The sequence below is a fragment of the Musca domestica genome, unplaced genomic scaffold (assembly GCF_030504385.1).
Source record: "Musca domestica strain aabys unplaced genomic scaffold, Musca_domestica.polishedcontigs.V.1.1 32, whole genome shotgun sequence".
NCBI lineage: Eukaryota > Metazoa > Arthropoda > Insecta > Diptera > Muscidae > Musca > Musca domestica.
The window spans coordinates 7,942,601-7,959,393 of NW_026712311.1; the positions used below are offsets into that span (position 1 = coordinate 7,942,601).

The 16,793-nt window shown below is 35.8% G+C and overlaps 1 protein-coding gene across 2 annotated transcripts; it reads right to left on the reverse strand.

The window, feature by feature from the left end:
* Positions 1-257: 257 nt before the first annotated feature.
* On the reverse strand, positions 258-15,686 carry LOC101887664 (galactosylgalactosylxylosylprotein 3-beta-glucuronosyltransferase S). 2 transcript variants are annotated; one of them, XM_005177376.4, is made up of 5 exons: positions 14,549-15,686; positions 4,334-4,609; positions 3,840-4,102; positions 3,410-3,761; positions 258-1,146 (listed from the first exon to the last, which is right to left on the reverse strand). In XM_005177376.4, exons 1-5 carry the CDS (start codon positions 14,793-14,795, stop codon positions 1,085-1,087), a joined length of 1,200 nt encoding a protein of 399 aa, XP_005177433.1. In that variant the 5' UTR covers positions 14,796-15,686; the 3' UTR covers positions 258-1,084. The 2 variants fall into 2 exon arrangements, with proteins under 2 accessions (XP_005177433.1, XP_005177434.1); XM_005177377.4 differs by lacking the exon at positions 14,549-15,686 and adding an exon at positions 14,240-14,542.
* Positions 15,687-16,793: the final 1,107 nt, after the last annotated feature.

Genomic DNA, 16,793 nt, shown 5'->3' on the forward strand with positions numbered 1-16,793 from the left:
GGACTACCATATCATAATATAAGTTTTTTTTTAATATTTGTTCTAAACAAATACACCGTTTTATGTTTAGTTCGTTTCCGTTTGATTGCTTTGCTTTTCGTAATGATATTTGTAGAAGAAAAGATTTGAAATGATATGAAGCCATAACTAGGAGAATATTTTGTTACAATATAAATATAATTTGTGTAGTAATATAACAATTGTAGTCATGTGAAAATTGCATAGCAACTTATCCAAGGAGATAAATACACAAACTGTCAGTGATAATATGTTGGCAACACAACCTAAAATTCTTTATTTCTTTTTGTTCGTTTTCTTTATGTGATGGCAAAAATTTCTTAAACAACATGCGGCGATATTTAAAGCTATACTTATGGCCTAGTATTGAAAAATTGTCTTTTTGTTGCAAAACCGTAAACAACATTGTTGATTGATCTTTAGCATTTCGGGATACTTGGTGTTTAATTTGTTAAACATTATTTTCAATTATTAAAATGGGGAAAGGTAGATCACAACTTTTATGATTGTGAAAACCATGATTTTCGGAGACCCTAAAAGGGAACCCAGTCATGTTGAAATTGGGTCTCAAACCACAAAAAATTAATGCTTACATTTTCCTCTAACATTCTACAATATATACCCTAAATATTATCACAAGCTTCACAAAGAAAACTTAGCAAAGAATTAAATAAATACTACAAAAAGTATTTAACAAAATAATAATGATGAAAAACCATTTACAAAATTTATAATCTAAACATTATGCTATGAAAACAGACTTTCTTAAAAAAAAACTTCTATCAAATTTACAAACAAGTTCTTAAAAATCATAAAATTTGTAACTAACTTATAAATCTATACATAATTTTGCATTTTCGAAATTATAAATTTAGAGAGTATTAACAGGGAGGGGGTGGGTTTACTGCATGATAATAAAATAGGCTAAACAAAAAAATGTTTAAATAAATTCCTCATTGAAGGATGGGGGAGAGGGTAGAAAGCAGCTCAGTAGTAGTTGATCGACCACAAAACAGTTTTAGACGGAAAATAAATTGCGTATAAACTGTTCAAATTGCATTGTATCTCAGCTAAGGAAATAGCCCAGGGGTTTCGATTTTCCATTTTTGCTAATGATGGCTTTTTGACCTAAAAAAAGAAAGACACAAAATGTTAATTTAAAATAATAAAAATATTAATTAAACAAGTAAGCAAAGGCTATAGTCGTGCGGGCCGACTATGTGATACCCTACAACACTATAATATTTTGGCAGCCCCTTAGGTTCAAATCCATTTTTGTTCATTTTTTAAATAATTGGTTTTTGACCGGACATTCGCCCTATATTCGCCCTTTCTGTCCTACTGATTGGTATTCAAAACAATGTCACATAAAAGCTATGGTCAATTTTACCCGCCAAATATTACCCAGTGGTCATCTTAAATGCTAGACTTCTGCCCTGTCCTTAACTATTTCCTCATGAGAATTTCCCTGTCGTTTAGTTTTTAATTGTGCCCTGTAGAGTGACTGCAAAACCAGAGAAAAAATAATTTTTGGTCCATTTGAAACCCTAAATTTACATCTTCTAAAAACTAGACTTCTATTCTGACCATAACCCTACCTCCATGCAAAATTTTGTGAAAATCGGACGATAATTGCGACCTGAAGATAATACCCTCAACCCTCACAGTGTTGCTTGGTGTAAAAATATTTGTACAAACTAATATTAGTTGTGTTCCAGTACTTTTTTAGTAGTAAAACTAGCAGAAGAGAAAACAGTTCGAAATGTCATTCTCATTTAGGTTTGCTCAAAAAATAAGGGAACGGAAAATTAGCAGAAATGCGATAAAATGTCAAAATTCAAAATTCCAAAAGTAAACAGCCTAAATCGGACTGGTGAAACCTTACTGAAAAGAGCGCCAACATTTAAAAAATGAGTATTGAAGACGATAAGTTAAAATTAATAATTTATAATAATAATTAATAATCTGATTCCTCATTCAGCCAGTCCTCTTCACTGCTGGAATCATCCAAAAGTGAATACATCAGTTGCTCCATATTTTCTCTTTTTGTTTTTTGCACGACAAATATTAGTTTTTCCTTTAGTTTTCAAGTTGATCATTTTCTTTATTGAAATGTATCAATACATTTTTCAACCTTGTTAGCCCTGCCAATTAAATGTCAAATTTACAATATGCACATTTCTGCTCGGCCAAATTCATGTAGCTAAAACAAGCAGAAATGTGCACCACTCAGCGCCATTTTTTTCTCGAGAGAGCTGCAAGTTTTGCTAATTTTTGGAGTACGGGAACGCGTTGTAGCAGAATTAGTGCTAATTAGTACTAATTTGCAGGTTCTGGAACACAACTATTGTAAGTCAGATACGAAAAAATCGTATGCGATAAAAAATTTGACAAAAAATATTCATTCTTTTAATGGCATATTTTCGCGCGATTTTCTTCGATTTTATCCTTTTCTTGCAAGAGGCCATTGAAAATTTATGAAAATACTCGAAATCCGTCCAGAGGTTCCTGACCATTTGTACCACCTCGAAATATAAATTTTAGACCCCCCAAGGTATATATATTCTGGATCAGCATAAAATTCGATTTAACGAAGAACGTCCGTTTGTCTATCTGTCCGTCTGTGGAAATCACTCTAGCTTCCGAACGAATTTAAGTAGGTTGATACAATTTTACTCAAATGTGTTTTTCATTTGCAAGACTTTCGGTATTGTAAATGGGCCATATAGGTCCACGCTTAATTATAGTCCCGTCCCCATATAACTGTACCTCCCTATATTCGGTATTTCGGTGATTTTAGCGATATTGTTTACCAGAATCGTTTCAAATTTCGTAATTATAGTTAGAAATGGGTACTACAGTCTGTGACAGAAAATTGTCTATGCAAGTCCATGTCTTCGTACAGCCCCCATTAAACGGTACCTCCCGATATTCTTTATTTTGATGATTTTACCGACATTATTCACCGAAATTGTTTCAAATTTGGTATTTGAAGTACGTAATGGATACTACAGCCTCTGACAGAAAATTGTCTATACAGGTCCAAGTCTCCAAATAGCCCCCATATATGGTTACCGCCCCATGTTCGGTATTTTGGTGATTTTCTTCTTTCTTTCTATATTCGGTATTTTGACGTTTTTGCGACATTATTCACCGGAGTATTTTCATTTTTCGTATTTGTATATTGTAATGGCCTATGACTAAAAAAGCTCATGCAGGTCCATGTCTGTCAATAGACCCAACTTAACGGTAACTGCCTATATTCTGTATTTAACGGATTTTTCCTAATTTGTTCCAAATGGTGGAGGGTATTCAAAGTTCGGCCCGGCCGAATTTACTTCTTTTTTTACTTGTTTTCATTCATATTTCCATTCCCACCCATTTCACTTACCCTCACTATCGGAAGCACCCGACACACCCATATCCGATAAAGCCTTAAAGAGAGCACCTAAATTCGAACGATCATCCAAATACTCATGATTCAGTTTGACCATTGTGCGTTCATGATTTTTCGTCTGTGTATGCCACACCAGAATCTCTGTGCAATTGCTACCCTTCGGTTCAATCATGTCCAGTGTTAAACCAATGCTGCGCAGAAAATAATCCTCTTCATAGCCCGGTTTATAGGGCATCGATGCATTGGGATGTTCGGCCATATACGAGAGACTAACAGCAAAACCAGCCATATCGACAGGCCAACGTCTGCCAGCCACCCAGGAATCGAGGAAACCAATTACCTTGCCCTGTATTTGTGAAATATGAGAGACGCATTTGCTTAGTAACACATTTGCCTAATATTCGGCGCGGTGGTATATACAAACCTTACACACCACTGGCCCACTAATGCCATAATTGGCAATTAGGCCCACAGGAAACATGGATACATGTTTGGTGTCACGTATTTCGCTAAATAACTTGAGATCATATGTATTGTCGTCATCGCCGAAATACAGCACACCGGTTGTTATGTTATGCTGGCGCAACCATTGCATGGCGGCACGTCGATTCGCCACCCCTCTTGGCTTGGATTCGGCTTTGTGGAAACGTTGAGGCATGGGACTTGCCAAATGGGTATAGGGAATACCTAAAATGAAAGAGGATATTACAAAACAATGCAAGTGACCACAACACAAACAAACAAAACAAAGTTGGCCGTGCTATGTGACGCCATCGGTGCATGGCCATCTTCATCATCATTATCATCAACTAGGATTTAACCTTATTTACTTGGCTCTTGGCAATGTTTGTATATCGGTCACAAACACACACACACGCACACACATAATACGTCATGTACGCTGTTTCGCATACTCACCAAATCGATTAAGTAAAGTATCCAAATAAGGATTGCAGGCATTGTGATCATTGGCCACTATCCAATGCAGGCGCGGCACATGCAGCAGCGTATAGGCCAGCCTCGTTAATTCCGGCACTTGTTCTCGCCTCGGATATGTGGGGGTGACAAAGTAAATTGTACTTAAATTTGCCCATTCCTGTCGTGGGCGATCCTGTATGTAAAGGCGTGTGTCATTAAATGACTCACCGCACAACGTTGTCGGAGATTCATTGGCCAATTTGTTGTCGAGTACATCTGCAATGGAAATGGAAGAGAGAAATTAATGTTTTTGGTTTCATATTTAATTTAAGGTCTAGAAAAGGGTATCGGGTGTAGAAGAAATCAGGCAGCAAACCTAAAAATACATTTTTTGGTTTGGTTGTCTAAGCATTGTGATTGCCTGGTTTGCGGCGGACTAGCATTGTGTCTCATTCATCTTTATAGTATTTATGTTTTGGCAGATTTCTTTGAATGTTTGACTTTTGGTCTGCCTGTCTGTCTTTCTGTATGTTGGTCTTTGCCGTTGTCATTTTGAACATTTAAATTGGCTGAAATCTATTTAAAGATTAGAAAGACTACAGCGATAATAAAATAAAAAGACATCCATAATGCTTTCATAATACATATTGAGGAAAATTGATATTCGAAAATACATTTTTGGGTCGGATTTCTAGACTTATTCGCAAATAAATAAATCTTTCAATATTTAACTGACCTCCAGGCACTATTTGGGCAGAGTTGAAGCAGCAGTAAAAATTTGGATAACAGTATTCCCCAAACTTCCCTAAACACTATGTATTTTAAGGGGGCCGTCCACAGAGCAAAACCGAAGGCTAAAGCTGTATAGCAGCTCGACATATGTACATGTTGAGATAACTACAAATGAGAATGTGTTGTAGGGTGAAAGAATAAAAACCGAAACTACATATCACCCAGCATGAACTTGATCCATATCAAATATCAATCACAAGTGATTTTCTTAGAAATTGGGACAAATGCAGAAAATCAGGAAATCATTGAATATTTTTAGCGAGGAGTCAGCCTAAAGAAGACGAAATGTGGAAATACAGCTGAGATTTCTCATTTCAAATGCAGAACATCAGGAGATATTGTAATTTGGGAGCTATACCAAAAAGTGGACATTAATCAATGAATATTTTTTGCGAGGAGCTAACCTGATCACTGGGAGTTCGTAATGTCCAATGACAAAAGTTTTGTTTTGGAAATTTCGCCCGAACCCTTCAAAATAATAGAAATCAGGTTTTGTCTTCATATGGGAGCTATAACAAAAGATGGAGTGACATTTAATACATTCTGCGCGGAGAAGACGAAATGTGGAATTACAGATGATGAGGTAGAAAACTGCGATCAATACCTTTGAAATACAGAAAATCAGGAGATATTGCTATTTGGAGGCTATACCAAAGTACTCATTAATCAATGAATATTTTTTGCGAGGAGTTATCCTACCCACTTAGAGCTCGTAATGTCCAATAACATCCTATTTTTTTTTTTTTTGAAAATTTCACACGAACCCTTCAAAATAATGGAAATCAGATTTTGTCTTTATATGGGAGCTGTAACAAAAGATGTACTGACATTGAATACACTTAGAAGATGAAATATGAAATTACAGCTGATTCGGTAGTTATTTGGAATCAATCCCTTCTAATACAGAAAACCGGGAGTTACTGTTATGAGGGAACTATACCAAAAAGTGGACATACATGGAATATTTTTGCATTCAGTCAATGAAGCCCAAATTTTATATTTTGTGATTTAGTAGAAAATTAATCCAAAACTTTCAGGAGGTAATCTAACATGGGGGCTGGGCTATCCCAAAAATGGACCTCAATGGACCTGGAATTCCCCCGTCCTATGGGGACCATACCAAAATCTGAACGTATTTGGAATATTTTTTGAGAGGAGTTAATCTATCCACAAATAACCTGATATATCACATTACCATTGATTTGGTTCGAAACTGAGGCCGATACCCCCACAATGCTCAAAATCAGGGTCTATTTCAAAAAGTTGACCTACATTTAATTTTTTTGAGTAGAGTTTAATGTCTCAACCACTAAGAACCCATAACATCAGATTACACCTGATTTGTTTGGAAATCGAGGCCAAAACTTTTCAAATGCGGAAAATCAGGAGAAGCTGTTATATGGGGGCTATACCTTAACGTGGTCCGATGCCTTTCATTTTGAAAAGCAAACATTCTTACATTAAAAAAAAAAAAAAACTTAAATTCCAGTACAACTCTTCAAGGTGATAATTTATGTCACCATCCCAGCACGATCCGACAAAAAAGGTTTCAATCAGGGATCCTAAAGGTAGTGTGGTCATCACTTTCCCAATTTGAAGTACTTGTTTCTAGGACGAATTTAGTCGGGATTGCCAAAATTTCCGTTAGGCTGATATTAGTCAAATGGTGCACAATAAAAGTGATATCGAATAAAGATATATATGGCAGATATAACCAAATCTAATCCGATCTTGATAAAATTTGACAGAGGTATTTCTGTGATGTATCTGGTACCAAATATTATTCTTCTGAAGTGCATATTACGCATGTGAGGGACTTAAACACAGATTCGGCGGAAACATATATAAGGGAGCTATAGCTATATCAGAACCGATTTTCACCAAATTTGATGTACTTGCTCCTAGACTGAATTAGGTCGGATGTGCCAAAATTCAGGTCATTTGGGCTGATATTGGTCATTTAGTGCACAATTGACCCGAAATTGGTAGAAGATATATATGGGAGCCATATCTATATTTTGACCGATTTCAATATGGTTTGTTCTTGGGTCAAATCACCTCGGCCAGGCAATAAATGCGACCTGTAGTTTGTTTACAAAAATACATGGACAGACGGAAATGCATAAATCGACTCAAAATGTGATTCTATGCAGATCATCAAAAGGATCTATGGGTCTTTCTCGCCTCCTTCTCCATGTTACAAACAAATGCACAAATACATAATACCCTTACCACTATGTGGTAATACCCTATACCGCAAAAAAGTAGATACATGCAGGTTCTAGAACAGAGCAATTATATCCAGAGGCCGTCTCACTCGCATTCCCGTAGTCATTTAGACTCCCATTGTATTTTTGACCCAGCACACATCTCGCATTAGATTTTTATTTTGGACTGCTTGGCATAGATTGCTACTAATTTATGAAACTGGAAATGAAGATTGCAACTATCAATGTTATCAACAAATTTAAAGAAATTCCTCCTAGCTGATCTCATTTTGAGCATAGCTCACAAAAGATTACTTAAAAAGGTTGTGGCTTTTGTTAAAATTAAGAATTAAGTTTCATATTTCAAAGCAATGCATTTTATGGCTTTAGAACTTAATGTGGGATGGCAATAAAAAAAAATGAAATTGTGTATTAATTAAGAACTAGACACCACCATATATTTTTTTTAGTGGCAACTATGAATCATGAATGCCACCACATCTTATCTGAGAACAGAAAAACAAAAACAAATATAACACCTTGTACAAACATTTCAAATATTCTTTGGTGTATAAAGCTAACATCGATTTGGATAAGAACAATACAAAGCTAGGGACGACGACATGTTCAAATATTTTCCGGTGAGTTATCTTATCGCTGCGATAAAGATTATTGCAAATCACCTTAAATATACAAATACCATTATTGTTTGTATTTGATTTGATTTTTCCCCACGTTGGTAAAAAAAGTACAATGGATTTCTAATTCTAATTCTCAATATGCTGTGTGAATGTTCACAGGGTTTTTTTTTCTTTTTTGACAGATAATATGTGTGTTTGCACTTGATACATTCGGTATGTTTAGGAAAAAAAAAATAACACAACATACCAAAGGTGAGGTAAATTATCAACAAACATCAGTACATACATATAAAATTATGGCCAACATGTATATAGCACATGCTATGCTACGTCAGAGTTAATGCCAAAAGGCTACTCACATTTTTCAAAAAAAAAAAAAAAAAAAAAACTGTATTTGATAAGGCATTTTAAAGAATGATTTCGATAATCATTGATAGGTTTTAACAATGAACAAGAGGAATATTGCAAATAATGGCTTTTTGTGGTTTTATTCGGTAATTACTTCAGAAATTCGTTATTATATTATAATATATGCATTATTAAATAATGATCAGATAAAAAGTATATCTGAAGTCTGAGAACCAGAATTCGCTCATTTTTTCCTTTAGGAGAAATATTTAACTGAAATTACTAAGTTTTTTAAAAAACAAAGGGAAAATCCTCAGTTTTTTATATGCATACAATAATGAGGCAAGCAGGTTCGTAAAGCTACAAATATACAGCTCTGAGGCTAGCTCCGATTCCTACCAGATTAATTTAACATTATTTACAACAAGTTTGTCCTACTTATTGATAGTTTGCCTCATTTCTAAAATGAATTAAGAATTTCTTTTTAATAGGATTTTCGTTCATAAATATGATCTAACCTGTTTCAGTTCCAAGTAAAAAACTAGTATGGAAAGGTCAAAAGTCTAGCGGGGCCGACTATATTATACCCTACGCCACTATACGTATGTAGTAGAGCTCCCATAACAAAAGAGTTTATATTAGGAATTTATGTGAAAAGGGTCATACCAACTATGAACCTATCATGGCTATAGAGTAGCCACAATTTGGGAACTATATCCAACTCCGAATCGATTTTCAAGTAATTTGACGTACGATTTGCATATTTCGTATGCGAAACTCTACCTTTTTTGAGTCTATTTTCTTTCTGTTGAGGTGTAAGTTCTTGCACTTTTTGGTATTTCAATGGCTTTACCCCGAGCTAATTTTTCAATATTTACCGAATGGAATATTGCGATATGTTAAGCTCACGAGCCATTTTTCGACCACTGCGACGCGGGTTTCCATCAAGACGCGTCTTTACTTTCGCACCATTTCAGCTAATGTTGCTGTTTTCTTCCGTCCACTTCCTTGAAGTCGGGCTACGCTACCAGTATCACGGTAACGAGCGATGGTACGAGACACAAACGATTTATTCACATTTAAATGCTGGAATGCTCTAACGATAGCCACTTGTGGTTTTCCAGCCAAATATAAAGAAATCGCACAATCACGCTTGAATTCCATCACGAATAACTATTTTTCTGGAAAATTCTCTACAGAATACTTTTGTACGCTTGCAAACAATATAATGAGCTGTCACTGGAATAATTGTAACATCTGTCAGACGAGTGGCTTAAGTTGGTTTCAGATTTTTCATCTCACCCAGTATATGGGAGATATAGCTATATCTGAACAGATTTTCACTTAATTTGAAGTACTTGCTTTTAGATCGAATTCGGTCGGATGTGTCAAAATTTAGTCCATTTCGGCAGATATTAGTTATGTAGTGCACAAAAAATCTGAAATCGGATAAAGATATATATGGGAGCTATATACAAATCTGAACCGAGCTTGACAAAATTATTATCACTTATTACTGAGCTGTATCTAATGTCTGATCATTGTTGTGGGGTGCATATTACGCATCTAACAGCCAGACGGACAGACTGACTGACATGCATAAATCGACTCAGAAAGTGATTCTATGAAGATCCTCATAAGTAACTATGGGTCTATCTTTCAAGTTAAAAACAAATTCAACAAGTAAAAAAGTATCGGTCGGTTTTTCCGACAGATGTATACCCTCAGCCAATGTTCGATTATTTAAACATATTTTGACTTCTGTTATGAATTTTCAAACTCTTGACCCTCTATGGAGTGGTTTTTGAAAGAATGGGGCAATATTGTCTATTTCGTATCGAATCTTAATAAATATGATATACGTAGTATTATGAATATATAAGAAAATCAAACACTTATATCCAATTTATGGGAAATCTTAATTTCAGAGAGACATATATTTAGATATAACAAGTTGTAAAGAATCGCTGAGTTGTTTTGCAGTTTGTGACAGATAAAAGTATTGAAAATTGTATCTCTTTGTGGGTGAGGTACCAGAAGGGTTTATATTAACCAGACCTTGGGTTAATATAAATATTTGGATGTGTGAAATTTGAAGACAATCGGAATATTACATCACATTTTATGAAAGTTGTAATTATTCAAAATTTTGACCATTTGTGGGGGAGGTGCCAGAAGGTAAGGACCGATATTGTCCATTCTCGTACCAGACCTAGCACTGACGCAAATCTTAAGATTTGCAAAGTTGGAGCAAAATCAGATTATCGTTTCTCTTTCTGTGCAAAAAATATGTATTTTTTGAAAATTTCGACCATTTGTGGGGGAGGTACCTGAAGGAATGGGGCGATATTGTCCATTCTCGCACCAGGCCTAGCACTGACGCAAATATTAAGATTTGCAAAGTTGGAGCAAAATCAGATCGTTTCTCTTTCTGTGCAAAAAATATGTATTTTGTTGAAAATTTCGACAATTTGTGGGGGAGGTACCTGATGGAGTGGACTGATATTGCCCATTTTCATACCAGGCCTAGCACTGACGCAAATATTAAGATTTGCAAAGTTGGAGCAAAATCGGATTATCCTTTCACTTTCTGGGCAAAAAATTAATTTTTTGAAAATTTCGACATTTTGTGGGGGAGGTACCAGAAGGAGTGGACCGATATTGCCTATCTCCGAACTCGATCTAAGTTTGATAAAAATATTACGATGTACCAAGTTTGGACCAAATCGGATACTCCCTTCCAGAGTTATAGTGCGCACCTGAAAAGGATTTGGTCCAAAGAGACCTAGGGTCTAAAACCGTTATTTCGACTAGGCACGTTTTGACCGTATCAAATGATATATACCCTCTGTAGCCATATGGCTGAGGGTATAAAAAGACCTAATACCCTGACCCGAGTGTGGTGTAGGGTATAATCAAAAGTATATACACAGTTTGATCACCATGTATATGGAGAGTATTTTTACTTTCTTTTTAAAGTGAAAAAAGACGTTCTTAAGCATTACAAACCCGAGTCGAATATTTCACTTAGCAGTGCGGTTAGCAAACAAAAACCGGAATTAAGTTAAAAATGGCATGTTATATAACGATAAAATAAATGTGTCATAAATTCTATATTTGGCCTGATTAAAACAAGTTGAAAAAGTAAATCAGTCGGTTTTTCCTCTGCGAATGTGTGCTCATTTACATATATTTTGGCTTGCGTTATGATTATAGGTTTTTATGTAGAAGGTTTCGATTTCCCATTTTATGAGTGTTTTGCTATTCAAAGTTTTGATCACTTTGTGTGGGGGAGGTACCGGAAGGACTGGGCCGGTATATGCCATCTGCACGCCTGATTTTGTGTTATTAGAAATATTAGAAAGCGTGAAGTTTAGAACGAATCAAATAATTATTTCATATTTTATAAGCGTTTTGATTATTGAAAATTTTAACCACTTTGTGGGGAAAGTACCAGAAGGAGGTGCCCGATATATCCCATCTTGACACCTGATCTTCTGTTAATTATGGATCATTTAGTTCCAGATGTTTAGGCACATATTAAGAACTAAAAATAACAACCGATTCCGTGGCAGAACCATAAAAATCCCAAATAATTTGCGGGTCCCTTATATTGATATTGGCCCTTCATATAAAAATATCTCTCCATTTTTGGTATTTCATAGGCCCTGGTCTAGACTTCAAACCAAATTAGCCGTTAATTTATATTTCCTATTATTTGTGATTAGATTAACTCCCCTCAAAAATACGTTACGAAGGTCTGTTTTTTAGTATAGCACCCATATAACGCAATTCATAATTTTCGGTATTTTTAAATTTCCAGGTTCAAGTTCAGAAAATTAGCTGTAACCTAACATTTCCTGTTCTTAGTGTGGGTAATTTAATAATAGTGCAGCCCCCAACGTTAGCTCCTGATTTCGATGCATGGGATTTGTCCCAATTTCAAACCAAATTAGCTGTGATTTGATAATACGGGTTCTTTGAGGGTAGATTAACTCCTATATAATTCGGTTTCTCAGTATTGCAACTCCTGTTCTAACTTTTTAGATGATCCTAATATAAATGTGTCTGTTAATTTTCCATAGTTTGAAGGCTTGGGCCCAGTATCAATCACTTCACCTGCTTTATATTGCGTGCCCTGGGTGAGTAGTTCAACTTCTTAAAATATTTTCCATAGTTTGAAGGCTTGGGCCCAGTATCAATCACTTCACCTGCTTTATATTGCGTGCCCTGGGTGAGTAGTTCAACTTCTTAAAATAATAACCTTGCAAATTTTAGGGACTTTAAGGACAGCCGATTTTGCCATAAATCAAATTTACACATGGCGCAGGGTAAAAAGAATCTCGTTCTTACTAATTTTAAATAAAATAATTACATTTCAGACGAATAAGTCGACATGATACAATGGAACGGCACAAAATTTATACAGAAACAAGCTCCCCTTCCAGAATATTTTGTACCAAACTCCTGACTTTCTTTTCAATTGTGTAGCAACCTCCTACCGATTCAACTTCATATCAATGTTATTAAAGATATCAATTAAAGTAATTACTAGCCTTACTGAAGTAGAACAAATTGTTTTAAGTGTCTGTACTTAACGGCTACTCAGTTGATAATTGATTTATGTAATTTTTTACGCATGCTTTTCACTTATGGTATCAATCAATGCAATTATTTGATTTAAAACTGACTATAAAGAGAATTTTTTAAGATCTACTTATCTATAACTTATCAGAAGACCCGATGTCAAATATTTGGCATTGGCTCACACAATATTTACTTTTTCACTAAGTAAAAGTAGAGACTTATTTCCAACGAACACGTTTTCATTGAAACGCATTATTCGCGTTTCCAATTCCTTCGACTATACTTCATACTTTAGTATTCGAAAATCGTGTTCGTTATATTTTGATTTGGAAGATATCATGGATTAAACATGGATATCATGGATTCCAACCAATGTGAATAATAAATGAAATAAATATTATTAGTTTTATTGACTTATGTGATGACGTATAGAAATTTGACAAGTTAGTACTTTGGGGTATTTTTCGCCCTCCAACTCCAATTGCTTGAAATCGATGTAAGTCATTTAAAAGGCCCATTTTGTTATCAGATTTCAACTATAGATTTCGACAATCGTCCCATTATTGCTCTTTTTACTCTATTCCACATAGGTGTATAATACTCCACAAAGTGCTTTCGGCAATTCCTCCGCATGACCACTTAATAAAAATTTACATTAAATATTCATAAAGGCAGGCAAGCAGACATTTCCATTGTAAACTTAATTTCAAATATGTACATAGGAGCGCGTAGGTGGTGGTGATTGGGAATGTTGGTTAATTGTTAATAAAGAACAGCAGTAACCAAAAAAAAATAAATTCATAAATAAATAATGCATTGTTCCAGCATTTTCATGTCCAAAGAAGAAGTACAACCATTTCGGTGTTTGCTCTTTAATGGACAACAAATAATTAAGGCAAGGAAAATAGTGTTCATGTCTTGAGCTATTTCCTTTTTTATTGCTGGTTGTTTGTTTTTGGGTTCGGGTTAGCACAGCTCCATCACCAAGTTTACACCACATAAAGTGCGGATTGTTTTTGCTGCTGTTGTTTTTGTTCTGTGTGCTTTGTTTGTGGGCATGCTTTTCATTGTGAAAAAGGAAAGGAGGGGGTGTTGGAGGTGAATGGTGGAATTTATATATAGGTAACTTTCAAACATTTAGTGTAATGATTATGACTAGGAGGGTGTGGGTGGCAAGAGGATGGGACTGGGGAGGTGAAACAACATACACTCTTATGGAGGATTAAAGAGCCAGCGCATGTGTATGCAATGCGCCCACATACCACCTCCTTTTCCTCCGTCTAATGGTAAATTTTGATTCTGGGTTGCTGCTGCATGGCTTGGCTACTCACTTGACGAGTTTTGCATATCACGTGCACTGACACTGCTGCTGCCATTTGTTGGGTATGTTGCTATCGTTGTTAATGGGGACGAAAGGAGGGAAGGATTATCCTTTGCCCTTTGTAACAGCTTTTCCAGCATAAGCGGCGCCACCCTGGCTGGCACTAAAAAGCCATGTTCAGGGGGCTGTGGTGCGATTGGTGGTGGTGGTGCTGATGTTTGGTGTTGTTGTTTTATATTTTCCACAATTGGGCTCACTTTCGTGGTGGCGGTGCCTACTAGTAGTGTGCTATGAAAGCTTAAATTTGGTTGAGATTTACCTGTGGTCGATCCATAGGATCCGCGACTATCCTCCGCATCGTTGAGAACTGCACTCCAAACAACATAAATCAATAGGGTCATTAGTATCAAAACAACCACAAACAAGCGACGACTATTGGCTGTTTTGGGCCACAAGGAACGCACTTTATTACCACCCGAGAAGGATGGTCTTACGCCGGTTGAGGTCTGGTTCGACCTTGTGCCATTGCCGGATTCAAGTGGACGGTATAAGGCAGAGCTAGGCATGATATCACCCCTTAAGTTGCTTTACAATTTAAAAAAAAAATACAGAAAAAACTGCCGTTTTCAATGCCAATTTTGTTTGTTATATTAATTTGCTGCTATTTTTTAGTTGTTGTTGTACATAGCACCAAATGATTTTCTTTGTACTTTTGCCCTGCCCTCTGAACGTGAACCGTATTAAAGTAACATTATCGACCGAATACTACACTCATCTCCTCGCATTAGCCAGCCAGTAGCAATAACAGCCAATTTTTTTCTTTTTGCATTTAAATCGTCGTTGTCTCTGTGTTTGCTGCTGTTGTTGTAGTGGCTGCTGCTACTGCTGTCGGCTCTGGGGTGGGGGTCAAACAAAACACTTCAGCTGCGGCTGCTTCTGCCAACGGCGTCCGGCAATCCCCATTTACCCCAAAACTACAATGCGAAGAGTTTGCAGTAATAAGGGCAGTAGATGGAAGGAAGTAACCTCAATAAAATCGATTTTTTGAAGTTAGCTTTTAATGAAAGGATGCCAGTAATGTTAACAACAAAAGCGATGATTTACAATGCCTTTGTGTTGTGTTAATTGTTGTTTTATTTGTCCCGAAATTTCATAATTCACACTAAATGGTTGCCAAATCTGGGCGCAATGGCTTCATTTTTTTTCCACTTTTGTATTGTTGTTTTTTTTTTTTGCGTGCTTTTCTATTTAGTTAAAACCACTTCGACAATTGATTGATTGTTGTACGGGACGGCGGCTAGCTAGAGTAGATTTTATTTAAACGAGCGTTTTAGCACAATTTGATTGCTTGTTTTTTGGCTTTTGCCTATATTCAAACTGTTAATTATTTATTTGATTTGCGTTTATTTTGCAGAGATTAGTGTGCCAGGGAGAGAATGGCATTACTGTGTTGTGGGGTAGTGCGAGAGCAAGAGCAACGACAATAACAAAAACACATACGGCATGATGAACTGAGAGCCGTATTGTATTTGCCTGACAAATACTGTTTTGTGGGAGAAGAGAGTCAAGAGAATAGAAACATTTGTTATTTATTTTTGACAGTTTATTTACAGGGTTGTGTATTTTGGTACTAAAAAGGCAGAGATTTGCTACGAAAATATAACATAGGAGCATTTGATGTTTGTTTATGCGACATGTTGTACAATCAATGAAAAAAGGCCGTTGCTGAAGTTATATTTCTAGGCAGAAATTGGATAAAATTCAAAAAATGGAAAATTAGAATAATATATAGCAACTACATGAGCTACGCTAAATAAAAAATGAACTATTGAATGTAATGTTAAAAGCAGCCGGGAATACTGGAAGGTATGGATCAACTTGTAGGCTCAACATGCATTGTTTGATTTCTTTTCCTTAACATTACCAGCAAATTTTCATCTCTGACCCTCTTTTAAACTACAAATACCAGTAAGACCGTTTGGATAATGCTGTTAAATTAAAAAAAAAACCATGAAGTGGATGATATGAGCGCCATACCAAAACGGGAACCTCTGTAGAAAATTCTATATGTACTTCTAGGCTGTCATCTACCAAATCTTCTTAAATACCAAATTTTAAACAATTTCGTGGGTAAATGTGACTAGAATTATCAAAATACCGAATATCGGTGTGTATCGTTATAAATACGTTATAGAAAACGTGGATCTAAATGTTCAATGTTATGCCATCCGAGCTAGAACCCATTATAAACTATAAATACCAATTTTTATACAAATCCGTGAAAAAATGAGGCAAAAATACCGAATATCAGGAAATTCCGATATATACCAAAACATGGACATATACATACAATGTTTCGCCACACGATCTTATTATGACCTACAATGACAAAACACCGAATATCGAGAGGTACCGTAATATGGGGGCTATATAAAATACATAAAATGTTTTGCCACTGGAGCTAGAACCCATTATGACCTGCAAATACCAATTTTTAGACAAATCCGTAAAAAAGATATGGCAAATATCATCGAAATACGGAATATCGGTAGGTGCCGTTATAT

What these genes read in the sequence shown, in the direction of transcription:
- LOC101887664 (XM_005177376.4), bottom strand. Translation starts at nt 14,795, where the DNA reads ATGCCTAGCTCTGCCTTATACCGTCCACTTGAATCCGGCAATGGCACA. An exon ending in ATCCTATGGATCGACCACAG is followed by an intron (nt 4,610 to 14,548) that starts GTAAATCTCAAC and finishes TTTCCATTGCAG; the next exon opens with ATGTACTCGACAACAAATTG. An exon ending in GGGTGCTTCCGATAGTGAGG is followed by an intron (nt 1,147 to 3,409) that starts GTAAGTGAAATG and finishes TTCTTTTTTTAG; the next exon opens with GTCAAAAAGCCATCATTAGC.